This window comes from Pagrus major, chromosome 7 (genome assembly GCF_040436345.1).
Source record: "Pagrus major chromosome 7, Pma_NU_1.0".
NCBI lineage: Eukaryota > Metazoa > Chordata > Actinopteri > Spariformes > Sparidae > Pagrus > Pagrus major.
The window spans coordinates 14,894,547-14,911,461 of NC_133221.1; the positions used below are offsets into that span (position 1 = coordinate 14,894,547).

The following is a 16,915-nucleotide window of genomic DNA, read 5'->3' on the forward strand; positions in this document are numbered from 1 at the left end:
TCTCTGACTCATCAGCTGGAAAACAAAATCGGCCAAAAATTAACACATGAAATTGACGTAACTGATATGATCATTAATGGTGATGTCGAGGGAGCTTGTTAATTACAGCAGCTGTTGTCTGGGACATGACAACATGCACACACATTTTTGACAGATTTAGTGTGTGTATGTGTGGTTAGTGAGCAAATAAATAGGGTCTGTCAGCAGCTTTCACCCCACAGTGAAAATCCCAGCTTGGCTCAACACTCAGCCAGTGGCACCTGCTTGGCTTGGCGGTGAGTGTGCAGCTTACACACTCCAGAGTACATGTGTAAGCATCACCCAGACAGTATGCATGTACAAAATGTAAAGACGGGCTCATTGTTCATTTCTCAGGGGTCGTGTTTGTCTTCATACATAGATGCTAGTGGAGCTTCGCCAAACAAGACTGTCTCTGAGCTGAACTGTCTACCAACTCTGTCTCCTGTTGGAAAACGTCCAAGATCAGTCTGGAAATACACAAAACTGACAGTGGCTCACAAATTCATGCGTCAACCCACATGATAACCTCCAACGAGAATCTATCACACGTGTATGAAACTTATTGTGTTCCAGTTTCTATCTTTTGCTCCCTGTCTGTCTCTCATGTCCTCCACAAATATCTGTTTTCCACCTAACGTTAGCAGACAGTTATGACAGGGCGAGGAGACGAGGAGCAGGGCGGGTCTGTATATTTCATGGTGCAATGAACCAGGGCCTTTATTAACAATGTGAGAGTTTTTTTGTTTTTTTTTACCTCTCCGCCTCCTAGATATTCCTTCCCACCGTTGTGCTCTTACTTTATTTCAGCTTTCACTCTGAGTTGGGGGCATGTGCTATATGCTTAAGTACTGCTTGTGGCTGACTCACGACAAAGAAACTGCACCACAGCTTTCACTACAAGTGTTCATGATCTCTAATTCTAGGTTTTTTTTTTGAGACTTATCCTCCTGTGTAAACTCTCACGCTGACAGCTCCTCAGAGTTTCTTCTCTTTGGCATAATCATCTGCACTTTCTGTGGATTTGCTTCATCGTTTTGGACTTCTCTCTCTGACTGAAACAGCTCAAACTGAGTGAACATCCAACCATGCAGATGCCAAGGACTTGTATCTTATTTATCTGTCTGTGTGGCACAGTTTTATCAGGACAAAGCCAGAACTCTTTGCAGGACATGGATGCGCACTTGGAAACCTCATCTGAGTCCCCTGAATTAGAAACAGCAGCCAATCACCTGCCAGGAATGGATATGAGGGTGACACATGTTTCAAGTTCAGCCATCCCTGCTGGTAAGTTCATGGTTTTGTCTTTCAAATGCTTCCTGTTCCTGTCTGCATGATCTTGGTTTTGAAATGCTTTAATAACTCAACGCTTTCTTTATGTCTTTATCTGCTAATCTGCTCTGGTTTACGATTGATGAAGAAGAAAGTGATGATGAGAGTCTCGTCTTGGAGGCAGAGCAGGAGAGGGAACATCCAGGGGTGGATTTCAGGAAACTGAAGGCTGGTAGAAGTAGGAGAGGTGCCTGGGGGAAGAGGAAACACGCCGCTACAGTGGAGGCCGCTGCATATAGAATAGTATGGCACTTGATTCTGCTGTGTGAACACAGAAATGCTAATTTATAAATGAAGAAAAAAACAAAAGTTGCACATTTTATCTGCCATGTGGGAAGTTTTTAAATCTCTTTTCAGCTACGTAATATTCTTGTCTAAGACTGTGTTGGTTGTGATGTCCTGCTGGTTATTGTAGGCGGGGTTGGGGCGACCCCTAATGGGCTGGAGAAAGCGTGGAAAAGGAGAGACCAGCGCTCTCCTGGCTGTCCTCAAGGAGCTTCATGCTGAAAAGTGGCGGCTGATGGATCAAGGGAAGACACAAGAGGGGGAAGAAGAGGAAGATGATGATGATGAGGATGAAGATGACGATGATGAGGATGATGAGGATGATGATGATGATGATGATGATGAAGAAGAAGAGGAGGAGGTTTGGGTTTTTTTTTGCTTTAATTCATTGAATCACCCAGTTGAGTTAATGAAGTCATTTTTCTCTTGTGTAATTATTTTTGAATTTCCTGTGTCAGGAAGAGGAAGAGGAGGAGGAGGAGGAGGAGGAGGAGGAGGAGGAGGAAGAGGAGGAAGAAGAAGAGGAAGAGGAGGAGGAAGAAGAAGAAGAAGAAGAAGAAGAGGCGACAGAGCCCCCAAGCAATCAAACAGAGACATACTCCAGCTCCACAGAGTCTCCTCTCAGTGAGTGTCAGACTGCTGACATAGAAATCAGCTGCAGGGGCATCGGCCTGACTCACCTGCCCATCATCCAAAACCTGCAGGCCACAAAGCTGGACATGGCAGGTGTGTGTGTCAGAGATGTTGTGGTAGATTAATCACACAAAATGAACATGTTCGTGCTGAGTTGAATGGTAGAAAATAGAAGTGGACTCCACTGATTACATATGAACTGGTTTATCATTAAATCGTTTGTCAGAGGCTCTGATTCGTACTTTGATGCCACAAGCCATGTATTTATTTACCATTTTACCATTTAAACATTGAGGATTATTCATGGTTTGCTGTCACAATCACTTTGATATCTTATTAGTATATTTTTGGAGAGAAAATTTGAGGTCAAGATTGTGAATCATTTAACTGAAAACTAAAAATGACGTTCCCTGACCATATATTATTTAAATCAACATCAAAACAAAAGTTCCAGCATGACATAAGTGTCAATCAAGTGACATTCAAGTGAAGCCATTTATCCAACCTAATGACCAGAGTAAGTGTTGGCAATGTATGTTTCTGCAAGCCACAGATATGTCTTATGATTGACACTTAATATAGCAATTATGAAATGATACCTATGACATGTACACAATTAAACATATCCGTGGTTTACAGGCACTTAAGCAACATTATGTAACTTTATTTATCTTTTTTATTTATCTTTCAAGAAAACAACATCAGACTCATCGCTCCACAAGATTTCTCTGGAGTGCCGAACCTGGACACATTGGACCTGAGCAAAAACAAACTGGATGATGAGGCTTTCAGCCAAAACCCCCTATCTGTGAGTAACTCAGTCAGCAGCCAACACAGCTGTCCACTCCTTCACTGTCAGTGTGTCAATAGTCCAGTTAAATATTCATCTGCAAGTATATCACACCTAGTTGTACTCTGCATGTTTACATCTTGTAAAGTAGTAAAGTACATCTTACTTCTACATTAGAGTTCAGCTGAAGGGTATCTGTGCTTATAAACACTTGAGTGTTACATGATGTATGTGCCATGTGACACAAGTTCACAAGGACACATATCCAATCATAGAACTGCAGTTCCAGACCTGAAGTACCACACCAGCCTGCTCCGCCTGCACTGTTACTGTCCCTTTTATGCTTGCGAATGTCACGTGAAGTTGTTCATATTTGAGATAAATAGTGTGTCATCATGTGACTTTCCTTCCCCAGAACTGGAGAGAAAGCAGTGGTTTCTAGCCAAACTGTAAAAAATAGAAACAACAAATAGGAGAGGCAGAGCCCAAAGGAAAAGAAACAACAAACAGAAAGTTCTCTTTCATGGTGCTACATGTTGGAACTATCTTCTTAAGTGTTACTCAAATTACTTACCAGCTAGGCTCCTCACTTGCCTCAAACATCTTTATGTTCTGCCAAAATGAGGGAAACCCTTCCAGCTAAAGCTTTTTTTGTTTTTAATTTTCTATTTTGAGTATTTAATTGAGTGGTTAATATTCACTGGTGGTTAGAATGACATAACAATGAACACAGAAAACAAAAAACAAAAAAAGAAGCCACATAAAGTAAAGCTCACTGCCTGCCGGTGGTACAAATGTTATAATTGCAGCAGACATTGCCATAGGTCCAGGTTAGAGGGGACACTGACATTTCTAGACCTGTAGGTCCAAATTGCAGTCACTATTGTTTGTCTTTCCTTGGTGTGATATTGACCCAAAAAGCTCCCTCTTGTGGAGAATCTGCAGCCTACTGAATGTGAACGAGTGTGTGAGTTACGAGCCAGTTTTACAAGTCACTTTGCATCTAATTACAACAAAAATCAAGCTGCATCCTGTATCATTACAGTAATAAAAGAGCACTGCAGATTGCATTAACTAATCTTTTCTAAGAATAACCTCTGGTCTAACCTCTAAATGACCACATGCCAAACACAGATCCTGACCACGCCGAGGCAGCACACCACACTCTGACCAATCATTACACGTCACCATCAGCACACTCACAGTATTGGCTGGACGGACCTGTTGGAATACAGCTGCAGCCAATGATGTGGAGAATAAAAGGAAATTATTTTTAGAGGAAGATTTTTCTTCGTTTTTCTCCTCACATCCCAGTAATGACAGAGGACTGATGGACTGGCGCGAGGGATACTGCAAAAGACTCAGTCCACTGCTTTTACTTGACACACATCAACCACAGCAGCGTTCACTGAGGAGCCACACAGAGTGGCTTGACTAAAAATACGACATGATAGATGACATGGAAGAGATGCACGGATTTTAAATTCTCTCAGTTGGTTTATTTCTGTGAACTCTGTGACTGTGTCCTGCTTGGCAGGTCCGGATGGAAAATTATGGATTTCGAGACTAGCATCCATTTAGTCTGTTTTATGTCTCTTTTTTGCTGCGTGTCATGTAGAACTTGACCTTTCTGAAGAAGCTGAACCTCGATGGCAACCAGCTCACCAGGATCCCAGCGCTGCCGCCATCTCTGGAGGAGCTCAAGATGAACACCAACAAGCTCAGTGCACTCACCCTTCACTGTTTCACCGGTACGACTTCTGTCTGCGTACATGGAAGAGGAACAGCATCTCTTATTAAAATAATGATAATATTATTTTGCATGCCCCTCTAGGTTTGACGAATCTGTTGAATCTGGAGCTGGAGGAGAATCTTCTCCACGAGGGAAGTGTGTCACCACAAGCCTTCAGACCACTAAAGAAGCTTCTGGGGCTCCAGTTGGACAAGAACCGCTTCCGTTCCCTCCCTCTGGGCCTTCCTCCCTCTCTTCAGGTGCACTGGTATCAATTTACTGAGTCCTGTAGGGAAAATCCTCCTCCTTAAAGGGCAACTCCACCTATTTTACACATTAAAGTGTGTACTACTACTACTGCTGCATATGTGAAAAAAAGTAGTATAAAGCTTTTTGTGGCTCAAGAGGAAGGTGCACATAATTTGATAAATTGTCTCTGGTGATGCCACTCAGTGGATAAGTTGCATTGTGGGTAATGTAGGCTCCAGGTTTGGAAAAAGAAGAATGTGTGAAATACAAAATGTGATGTCCCTGGTTCTGCCATATCAATTTAATCATTTGTCCACAAAGAGTGTGCCTACATTACCCACAATGCAACTCAACCACTGAGTGACATCACTCATCTGCAGCTTCAGTTGGAGCCACAAAAGGCTTTATACTGCTTTTTTTCCACACATGCATTGGTACTCCCCAAGACCTGTAAACACACTTAAATGTGTTAAATTGGTGGAGTTACCCTTTAAGGACTGTAGCACCTAATAATGTAATAATTTCCTGAAATTGTAATAAAATTTACACTGAACTCGAACACAAATGAAATAAAACCTCACAATGCAATTACTCAACCAATAATGTATTACATTATTGGGAATGTATTACATTTTCATTGGGTAGTTTATATTTTTTAATTTTGACAGATAATGTAATAATAAGTTCATTTTCAGTCCAGTGTCCTACATTTTGTGTTTGGAGTTTTAGAAAGTTCTATACTTTGGGTTTGAAGTGAATTACTGGGAGGTTAAAGTGCAGACTTTGAGCACCATACAGACATATGAAGATGGGCAGACATTCAGAGACGTGCAACAACATCCTGATCTTATTACGTGGGTGATGAGCTAACTTCTTAGGAGACCACCATATGTAAGGATCCAGATAAGATTCTGAGAAGAAGTAGAGACCCTAGGTAACTGTTCCCTAAACCTTCACTCTCTATGCAACCAGTTTCCAACAAAACACTGCCTCATGGAAACAACGTATACATAAGCATGTATATGTCAGGCAAGGCAGAGGAGACAGTTCATTCAATCAGAATCACTGCTGACTCAGATGAAAAGAACATTTCATGGAGATTGGATTGACTGTTTTGTCTTCGCCGCTCGCTTGTGTAACGTTAGCCATCTTCTGCAGCTTATAAGATCCACTCTGATCTAATAGTTGATCCTTGCACAACAACCACTCAGCATGGGTATGAGCATATTAATTTGTCATTGATAGGGATTTTAGTTTATTGCATCTTTGCCTGATCACAATCTAACATTTGCCATCTGCTGTAAATTTCAAATTCAAGGTTCGAGGTTCATTTATTTGTCATTCAACAACACGGGGTTGTACAATGAAATGCAAGTTTAAGTCCCTAAGTTCACTTCAGAAAGCCAGACACTGACATATGGAAATGAACAATGCCACCATGATGCCCTAAATCAGATATCCCTGTCTGTTTGTGTCCTTCTTTTTTTATAGGACCTCAAGATGAATGAAAATCTGATTGAGGAGGCGACAGAGGAGGCACTGAGGGGCTGCGTTCATTTGAGAGTGCTGGACCTGAGTCACAACCTGCTGCATGAGCACAGTTTCGGCAACCAAGCCTGGACCCGTCTCAAGTACGTCCATCGATTCCTCCATTAATCCATCCAGAGCTGCTGATTTTAAGAAGAATAATGTTCTGCAGTTCCTCTGTCAGCCACAAGAGGGTAGACTGGTTTCATTTGGGATCCTGAGCTCTTTTGTTATCTTATCAGTTGGTGGTTGAGGCACTTAAAAGATTTAAGATGTTCTGATTACTGCAGTTAGGCAGTCTTTATAGTCCCCCTGGGGTGAGTTCTTTTGAACAGCACTGTCCACCACAGGAAGGATTGGCATTGCACTCTCCACACATCACCACACAACAAAGACAGACAGAAATAGATGACTCACAGCACACAGTACCCTACAAGTCCCTTGGCGGGTCACCCTGTTTAGGGCTGCTGTGGCTGTGGGTTACAGACTTACAGAGTGAGCCCTTCTACACCCCAGGGTCCTGTACCTGCATCCAGAGGCTAGTGCATCACCTATCCTCAATATCAATGGATGAGGCAGATGCTCTCATTCACACACAGAAATGCACATCACACACGATCCAGACCAGTACTTTTATCTCCTTTATCATGTCTGTCACTTTCGTGACAAGTCTGACCGATGAACACAAACACAGACGCATTCTTCTCCTGTTTTCCTCTTCTTTATTTCTCTCTGTCTCTGTCTCTCACACACACATACGCACCGACACACACATAGCACGCATGCATACATATCTTAGAAGTTCTGACAGCTGACCTTGTGTACTTAGATGAGCAGGGGTGTGGGGGACAGCTTGAGGGCAACTGTGTGCCTGCATGGGTGTGTTTGTGCATATATGTCTCAATGTTTCTGTGATGGTCTTTGTGTGTGTGTGTCTGTGTGTGTGCGTGTGTGTGTGTGTGTGTTGTTTAAATATAGTGAATTCCAGTGGGTTTTTTTCTCTGCTCCCTGGGATCCTTGTGAACCACGGTGGGAGCTTCAGGGAAAACTGAGGAAAAGAAAATGCTTAAGAGAGAAAGAAAGACAGGAAAGTGCTATTAGAGAAACTTTGGTTTTTACTGTATGACTGAATGATTACATTAGAGAGGAGACAAAAATCACAAATATAGTCAAGGTAAAAGTGATTGAGGAAATTATGATTATCTTGTAATCACAGATTGAAAACTGTAAAACACTAAACCTGGTCCAAAAAGTGACAGAGAGATAAAGGAAGAGTTTGAGTGAAGCTAAAATGGAGGAAATTCAACCATGCTGCTCTCTGAGCCTTCGTTTGACATCCTGACCTCATTAGTGGCGAGAGAAGCAGTCCCCTCCTTGGCACTGCAGGCTTATTATCTGGCCCTAAAGCTTCCTTCAGCACTTTGTAGAGTGTGAACAAATTCTGCTGGACCTGAACTCCACCAACACAGCAGGAGATGATACCTTAAAGTTCATTAGCGAGACCCCGAGTGGCGTAAACCAAGACTCCTCCCTGTAGTTGTATTAGATATCATCCTGCAGACCTTTAAAAATTAAATCCACGTTGAACTTCTTGTGGAGAAATGTAGTTATCACGTAGCCCTGTAGAGTGGAGAAATAGCCAGAAAAAATGGAGAAACAGAATGAAAAGTAAATTGGTTAAGGCAGAGTGCTGGTTCTGGTTAGTGGTGTGCCTCTGTTCCATGTCATGGAGTCTGTGTTATTGTTACCTCCTGCTGGGGTTCAGCGATTGGAGGCTACCGTGGAGGATACTGGAACCTGGGGAGTGTAGTTTGGCCCACTGCCACCATCTTACCTCATTATCTACCTTGTTTTTATATCTCCTCTATGGTCAGTACTCAGTACTGTGTGTTTCTGTATGTCTTCATGTATTACAACCTAATATTTTAAAGGTATTTAGATTTTGTTTCCCATATCCCATTTTTTTTATACCCAAGAAACTTATCTCAGCTCTGTCTTTAGTTTGACTTCCTCTGGTTGTGTTTACAATTTCTGTTCATGTGTTGACCTCATGTAAGCATACACTTTAAAGTGGCTTTGCTTAAAGAAATCAAGGAAACCGATCACCTCGTAGTGGTTTCCTGACTTTTTTCAAGTAAAGTCAACTTTTAGAATGTACGATGTTAAGCACATGCTTAACTAGCAGAGGTGGAAATAAATCATAGTACTAAAGTACTGTATTTGAGTACAGTACAGTTTTTAGGTTCCTGCATTTAACTTGAGTATTGCTGTTAAATTATACTTTATCCCTTAACTCCACTACATTTCAGAGGGAGTAACTGTACACTGTAAATATTAAAAGTTGACTTTACTTTAAAAAAGTACTACTTGGGTAATTTTGAGGTAATCGGTTTCCTCAGTTTTTTAAAGTAAAGTTACTTTGTCAGACTTTACAGTGTACTTTTTTTTATACCACTTCAGCTTTAGCTGCTTTGTTACATTAAGCTTTTACATACAAAGATAAACTTGTTTAGACTAAAATATAATGTATGAAAAAGATGAAATATGATGCAGTGCATAGTGGGAAGTAACTAAGTACATCTACTCAACAACATTTATTTGACAAGTTAAATTACTAAAGCTGTGAGGCTCCTGAACTCACCCTCAACATTCCTCTGTGAATAGTTTATTCTTCTGACTTGTCTGTATAGTTTTGTTTCTTGTGTGTGTGTAACTTTGAGAATTACAAACAGAGATGTCTTTATACAATCTGATATTGCATAAGGACAATTAAACAGATCTTGAATCTTGAATCTTGAAACTTTTACCAGCTGCAACATCAATGACTGTAAGCCAATAATATGATATATATTATTCTGAAGTAGATCATTCTGCCGAATAAGTTCTTTTACTTCCGGTACTTTAAGTATATTTTGATGCCAAAACTATTGTACTTTTACTGGAGTAAAATTTTGAATGCTGGAATATTTCTACTCCGTGGTATTAGTAGTTTTCTTTAAGTAAATGATTTCAGTACTTCTTCCACCACTGTGCAGTGTTACAGATTAAACAGTCAGTATGTAAAGTAGTTAAAATCAGCCCCATAATAACATACTGTATATCATGATCATGACATTTTTTGCATAAAGAATCCTTTTTGTCTGATAATACGTCTGTGCTGATAACATTGCTCCTCGGGGGTTTAACTTGCAATTTCTTTTATCTTTAAACACACAGATGAAAATGTAAATCACACACAAATCGACACAATCGTTTGCTATCTCCTGCCAACACTCGATCCTGTCATCTTAAATAACAATCTTACACGCCTCCAAATCATCCCTTTTTGTGGTCAATCAAAACTTAACAGTCATCACGTCAGTGCTGCTGGCCGGCAGAGCTGACTCCAAACTCTCCATGTTCACTGAGACAACCAGAACATGTTTTAAATTACCCCTGCGGATTAAAGCTGCGTAAGCATCAGTCCTTCCAAAAGTCCAAAATAATAGAGTGTCATGGGTAATATGTTCTCAATTCTAGCTTCATTTTCTGCCATTTATTTAGATTTTTATTGGGAAAATGATTGCAATCAGGCCTTTCTGCATAAATTACCTAATACTACAGGGTATTATGCAGCTTAACACAATAGCCTCGTAAACTGTTTTATCAGTTCAAAGATTATCAGGAGAAACTAGATTGAATGTATTAAGCGTTGTCTACTTTATTTTGTGTTAGCAGTTTGTGTCGATCGAATGGTGTTTTTTGCACATTCGGTTTGAATTAGTTGTGTCATTTTGACAGACAGGCTGTCGTTGGACAGGATCTCTGTGTAGATCATCGCTAATGGCTCAGACTGACTGAATGTAGGCACAGGTTCAACAGTCATCGCACAAAGGATGCGTCTGTCGTGTTATGTTGTGACATGTCCAAGCCTTGTGGGACTTGTAACGATCCATCAAATTGGTTTCGTAATAAGTTTGCATAAATGGGAAAACAAGCACACATGCACACAAAACACACCAATTGATCACACAGATGTCAAGTGAAAACCTCTAACTTTGATTTTAGATCTTTGAAGTTAGCTTTGATAAACACATTTCATGTATATATATAGTCTGCTACATATGCATACAAATACTCATACTGCAGCAGGTATTACTTACTTACTGCATGTGCCACTGCGGTAAACTGTTAAAGTCATATTTTACGTTTCAATTAATACAAATGTGCCTCAATCTGTCTTCAACAGAGCTGAAAAATTGTCTAAATTATTTCCAGATAGCTGCTTAATAGATTCAGTGCACACAGAAGCCTGCAACATGGATTTAGCTGAAAGCATGCCGTGCCACCATCCATCCTTCATTCAATTTTTTAAAGTCCAGTCTTGGTCTGTCTAGTCTGCATGAAGCAGGCGCTCTTCCTGACCACATTACCTACCTTGGTTAGGTTCCCAAAACGTGTGAGACAGCTTGTGTATTGCTGGCACGACAGGCTACATAAGTGCCTCTGTATCTACGTGTGTTAAAGAGAGCAAGACCAACGCCTCGGCCTGCTGGTTCCCATTACAACCCAGCACACCGAGGATGAGCAGGGCATCAGATTGATTACTCACACACACATTTGTGCACACAAACCAATTTAGGTTTACGTAAGTTGCGTGTGTAATTAATTACTGTGGAAAGAGAGTGCTTTTTCAAACTCCCATGTTTGTGCCTGTGAGCATGTTTATTTGTCTGTGTATGTTTCTTCTTCACATCATGTTGCACATACTCAGGGTTGCGTATGTGTTGGTGTGAGCGTATGTGTGTAGGTGCCAGCGAGCGGGAGTGCAGAGGGTGGAGGACTCTGAGAAGAGAGGACTGTGTGTCCCTCCGCTCATTAATACCATGTGGAGCTCTACGCAGCGGCGGACTGCTGCTGAGCTTCCTGGCAAAGACTTAGAATACAAATCAGCAGCAAACAACTGGTCTGAACTGGTCCTGCGAAACAGATAGAAGGATAAATATTTAAGGGGTTTAAATTTCAAGCTGAAACCACATGTTCCATTGTACCACATGTACCACAATCCGTAACAGCCACAATACATATAAGTTAAACAAAAAGCCTGCTGAGTGTTCTGTGAGTGTTGGCTTGTGTGTTCTGAGTTAAATCTGTCATTGTGCTCCCCTCCCCTCTGCCTCAACTTTGTTTTCTATAAAACATTTAATGGTTGTATTAATGTGATATTTTATTACACCTCTGTTAAGCTGAGAGGCATGTAACCAACGTCAAGTTTCCTGGAGTCAATAGTGGACCTTGCTTTACAGAACTGAGGGAGGAAGGACTTGTGCTAACCAAGACCTTACCTGTGATACAGAAAAATGATCAGAAATTGTTAATTTTCTTCCTGCTGATGGTTATTCTTAATGCGGGTCAGAGTCTGAGAATAACAACTTTTTTTATGACAGAGGGCTGAGGTTGAATTTAGGAGTCTCACAGCCTGCAGAAAGAATTTGCTCTGTAGTCTGGTGGTACGGCAGCAGATACTTATGTATCTTTTGCCGGACGGCAGCAGAACAACTGGCTTATAATATAACATTTTATGTTACAATAGCCTTGCTATTGAGCTATACCTCGCTGTTGGCTTAGTATTATGAAGACATAAGATTACTAAGGGATGTTGATAACTTCAACAAAATCACTATTGCAGAGCAACCAAATCTGTTAGCTGTAGGCTTACATGTAACCTGTGTTTGAACGGTAACGTTACTAAAACAAACTTTGTTTCACAAAAAAAAATACCTGTAAAAAAATCTGTAATATTCCGGCAGCAGGTTGCACCAAAACATACAGAAATTAAAATACAGTTTTTAGCTTTAATTTTACAACTAATATAAGATATATTGTATCTTTCTTTTGCTCACGTTCAAAACAGAGCAAATGCTAGCCAGATCAAGACCTTTATGAAAAGAGGTTGTGGTGCTCATACAGCCTTTGTCCACTTTGGCCACCAGAATCTACTTTAGCTGCTTGAAGGTACCAACGTTTTGATTTATTTTGTGATTTTAACCCCACTTCTCATTGTTACACATCATCTATCTCATAGAAATCCCAACCCTTAACCCTAAACCCCACAAAAACACCAATGATTAACGTCTCCTGGGAGCTGTAAAGTTCAAGGGAGGAGAGCTAATGCAGAGGCCTTACTGTAAGTCACCTTTACGAGTAGCAGAAGTGCTGAGGCACTGAACATCAGTCAACCCAATGCCAGTTCAAGTGCCTCCTCCATCCATAACCCTTCACTCTCTCTCTCCTCATTGGTCTCCATTGAACTTGACTGTGTGGTCATTGGCTGGTCACCTTAGGGTGGTCTGGGCCCATTGGCTGTTCTCTGTGGTCTATGGATGCTAGAAAACAGGAAATGAGGTTCCTCTCCTGCTGTGAGCTGTGCTGTAAACTCACAACAGCTGTGCAGGATCTTCCAACAAAAACACTGAGCCCCTGTACTACATCTTCGCCTCAGACCCCTGAAATCTGGTCCCCCCCCTCTATGGCCGTTTATTCTCTTTTCTGCAAACCACACATTTTCATTCCCCTATCTGCCACTCAGTCACAAATCCCCCCTCAAACTGCCATGCTCTCTTGCATTATACCTCGCCCCCAGGCCCCATTATATCCTCCCCTGCTGCTCCCCATGATTCCCCCTCAGCCTAGCCTCCTACTCTGCACTGCTGACTCCCCAACAGCGCTACGCAGGGGTCCAGTAACTATAAAACATGAGGCCTGCAGTTAAAAGCCTTGGATTTAGAGAGGAAATGGGCATCCATTATTATACTTAAGTGTCAGTTTTAGAGGAATTGAAATTTAGAGCTGATTATGCTAGATTAAAAGTCAGTAGGATTCATTCTCTTGGGGCCATGAATGTCTGTAGAGGCAATCTATCTAATAGTTGTTGAGATATTACAGTCTGGACCAACGTTAGGAACCGTCCAACAGACTTAAATTGCCACTAGAATTGCTGAAAATATCTGAGAGTAGAATTTTAAATTGAATGTCGTCCTCTGTGTGTTTCCTCTCAGGTCCCTGGAAGCCTTGGACCTGTCCTACAACCAATTCACCTCCATGCCGCTGAATCTGCCTCGCCATCTCCTTAAACTGACCCTCCAACACAACAACATCAGTCACATCCCCTCCTTCGCGTTCCGTCACGTGCGGCCCGGCCTGAAGACCCTCCAGCTATCCCACAATGCCTTGAGCAATGAGGGTGTCGAACGGTTCTCTTTTGTTGGAACGTACCGTTCACTACATGAGCTCCTACTGGACAACAACTATCTGAGGGACGTCCCACGCTGCGTTCGACAGTTTAAGAACCTGAAGGTGCTGCGGCTGGATAACAACCAGATCAGGTAGAGTCTCGTTTTCCGGGAAGTCAGTTTTTCTGATTGATTTTCATAATGCAGGGATAAGCTAAGTGCTTGCCAGCATGTTACCCAATCCTACCCTAATACCATTAGCTCTGCTGGTGCAGCCCCCTTTGGAATTACTCTAAGGAGCTTGGCAAAGAAGCAAAGAAGGATATCGTGGAACATTCAGTGTCTTATGGAAATAAATGTATTCAAATGGACATTTTTAACAACAGTCTTCATCAGCAAAGATATGCAGTCAGTGACTATTGTTATCACAGCAATTTCTTATTACTGTCTGTGAACTGTACCAGACTACTTGTGACCAAAGCAACAGTTATGACTGAGCTTTACATGACGTGTTTTTTTGTTATCACAGTCAGTAGCCAAAATCAATGAACATACTACAAAACTTCAGTACAGTCAATAAACAACTGTAGAGAAGTGTTAGAAGGACCTTAGATTTCCTGAATTGATGTAAGAACCAGACACAAAGCTAAGTTGAAATGCATGTGGGAAGTTTTGTTTCAGAGATCTCAACAAGAGTCTGCAGCCATACCATAAGCACAGCCATCTTTTGAGCTAAATGCTAATGTCAGCATGTTAACATGCTCATAACGACAATGCTTATATGCTGATGTTCAGCAGGTAGCATGTTTACCATCATGATGCTGCATGTTAATATTATGTAATGGGCACAAATTCAAGTCCTTTGAAGCAAGTCTTGCCACTTGGCAGCCATCTTGGCAACGCCATCAGGCAGTTATTTTGGGTTAACAAGACCACTTTCAATGGTCAAAGGGTCATAAAAGACGCTGAAAAGGTCTGGTGACTTTGCCCCATAATGAGGTTTAAAAGGTCTTTTTAAAATTCTTTTACAGCTCATTCCATCGTGACGCTGTCGGCTCATGCCGTCAGAGTGGTTGAAGAAATGCAAGTTCAATGTCTAATCTTTAAATAACCTCAATTTTATTGGCAATCCTTTGCATTTAGCCTGATATCCCTTTCTCCCCTGCTTATAAGAAGTCTGTCTGCAAACGCACCAAGTCGGTTGAAACTGTCATGAATCTGAATCTCCCCCGTGCATCAATGCAACGAAACAATTCGCTGATATGTTTCCCAGTTCGGCTGTTATAAAGCACATGATTGGCTTTTGGGGGGAAGAGGCGGGATACGTGCCACCCAACTGCCATCTCTAGCGTTGTCTCTTGTGGAAATCATATTTGTGTCAAGCGTCTTAACCTCTAGGCTATCAAGGTACCCCACGTCATAAGTTTAGCAGATATTCGGTCATAAACCAAAGTACTGGAAGAACTGAGGGTGACATGAATGTGTGAACCGAATGTCATGTCAATCCATCCAATTTTGGTTAGGACTTTTAATTCAAAACCATAAGTGTGAACCTTGTGGTGACGAAGAACCAAGGAGATCATCTGACACAGAATACGCATTGTTGTATGTCTAAAGTGTTTGCATTTTGTGTTTGCAGGGTGTTGAGGAAGTGGGAAGTGTGCCACCCTCGTAATTCTGGCTCCACCTTGGCTTCGGTCCACTTGGAAAATAATCTGCTGGAGGTGGAGAGGATTCCTCCAAACGCCTTCACCTGTCTCACTAATGCTCAGGGACTGGTCCTCTATCCACAGCAGGAACACTCATACAACCAATAGACAAACATGAAAAAGACACGTACCCACAATATACGCATGTGCATCCTTGCTCATGATGACAGCCTCCTGGAAAAATAGCGTTATCATGTAGTCGGCTTAGTGAGTCATCATCTCACTATAATTTTATCATCTCCAAACCCATCATTTTCTCTCATATCTTGTCTTTGATAAGGACAATGACTGTAATGTTTAAATGTATTAAATCAATGTGTAATTTACACTGTAATGGAGCTAATCTTTTGATTCTGGTGGATGTGTAAAAGGATTAGGATCCAGATCTGCTCGAAACATTGGTTCTAATCTGTCTTTTCATTAAAGTAATTTCTTTGAGAAAATGAAGACTGAAATGGATTAACTCGTGTTTCTAGTCTAAGTCTGGGAGCAGCAGGAGGAGTCTTTGAGCAGAAGTAAAGTCGGGGTGTTTCAATGTGACTGGGGGGTCATGAAGCAGTCAGATCTTTTGACTGCAGCATGGGGGTCCCTGAGAGAAAGCGAAAAAATGTCTGGTGACATAGTGTGAACCTGAGGGGCCCATTAGGAAGGAAAATATCAACATCACGCAGGTTCCCTATTACCAGATGAGTTCCAACATAAACATCCACCACCAGCCGCTCAGTAAAAACACATAGAGTCACTCTGACTGTGACGGGGGCCTCAGTGAGGGCCTCGAAACATGTATAGGTGACGTCAGCCACTGTAGGATTATGTACGGTGATTGGGGTGCAAGTATGTGTGCGTGAGAGGAGCGGGGCAGCCCATTATTTGGGTTAGCAGGAGGGAACATGTTAGCGCAGAGTGGAGCTGAGGGACAAACAACAATTTGACTTTTAACACACAATACAGCGATTGTTCTGAGAAAGTATCTAAGCTGATCAGTGAAAGCTGAGAAGAGCAGCAGTTCATGTGTAGCTGAGCCCAATAAGATGTGGCTGAAGAAGAAAGAGAGGAGAGGAGATTTGAAACAGAGAAGAGAGGAAGGCAGGCAATTTTGCGTTTAGAGCCATTTTCCTGTTTGAGAGCTAAAGCCGCTGGAGCTCTGGTGTCCTGCCAACCTTATTGACAGAGTGACTTCCCAGAGCTCGATGTTCTCTTGCTTTCTCTCTGTGTGTATCTACCACTACTATCTCACCATCCATCTTCAGCTGTTTGTCCCTTCTCCCTATGCCCTTTTTCACTCTCACCCCCTCCTGTACAGTTCAATACAAAATACACTAACAATGCACCATTCTTCTTTCTCAACATATCTGTGATCTCGAGCCCCCTCGGAGATGCTTTGAGCTCCGCGGTGACATGAATGAGAGCTGTGTCCACAACATTTCAA

At 41.7% G+C, this 16,915-nt stretch overlaps 1 protein-coding gene across 1 annotated transcript; it reads left to right on the plus strand.

Moving 5' to 3' along the window:
- The first annotated feature begins 1,190 nt into the window (after positions 1–1,190).
- Positions 1,191–15,594, plus strand: LOC140999381 (extracellular matrix protein 2). Its single transcript, XM_073469737.1, has 10 exons — positions 1,191–1,305; positions 1,439–1,593; positions 1,766–1,996; positions 2,106–2,361; positions 2,961–3,076; positions 4,677–4,809; positions 4,893–5,050; positions 6,531–6,670; positions 13,604–13,930; positions 15,417–15,594. The coding sequence occupies exons 1-10, from the start codon at positions 1,191–1,193 to the stop codon at positions 15,592–15,594; spliced, it is 1,809 nt and encodes a 602-aa protein (XP_073325838.1).
- Positions 15,595–16,915: the final 1,321 nt, after the last annotated feature.

Excerpts from the sequence above, each read along its gene's own strand:
- LOC140999381 (XM_073469737.1), top strand. The coding sequence starts at position 1,191 with ATGGATGCGCACTTGGAAACCTCATCTGAGTCCCCTGAATTAGAAACA. Across the intron at positions 3,077-4,676 it reads TCAGCCAAAACCCCCTATCT|AACTTGACCTTTCTGAAGAA; the intron begins GTGAGTAACTCA and ends CGTGTCATGTAG. Across the intron at positions 6,671-13,603 it reads CAAGCCTGGACCCGTCTCAA|GTCCCTGGAAGCCTTGGACC; the intron begins GTACGTCCATCG and ends GTTTCCTCTCAG.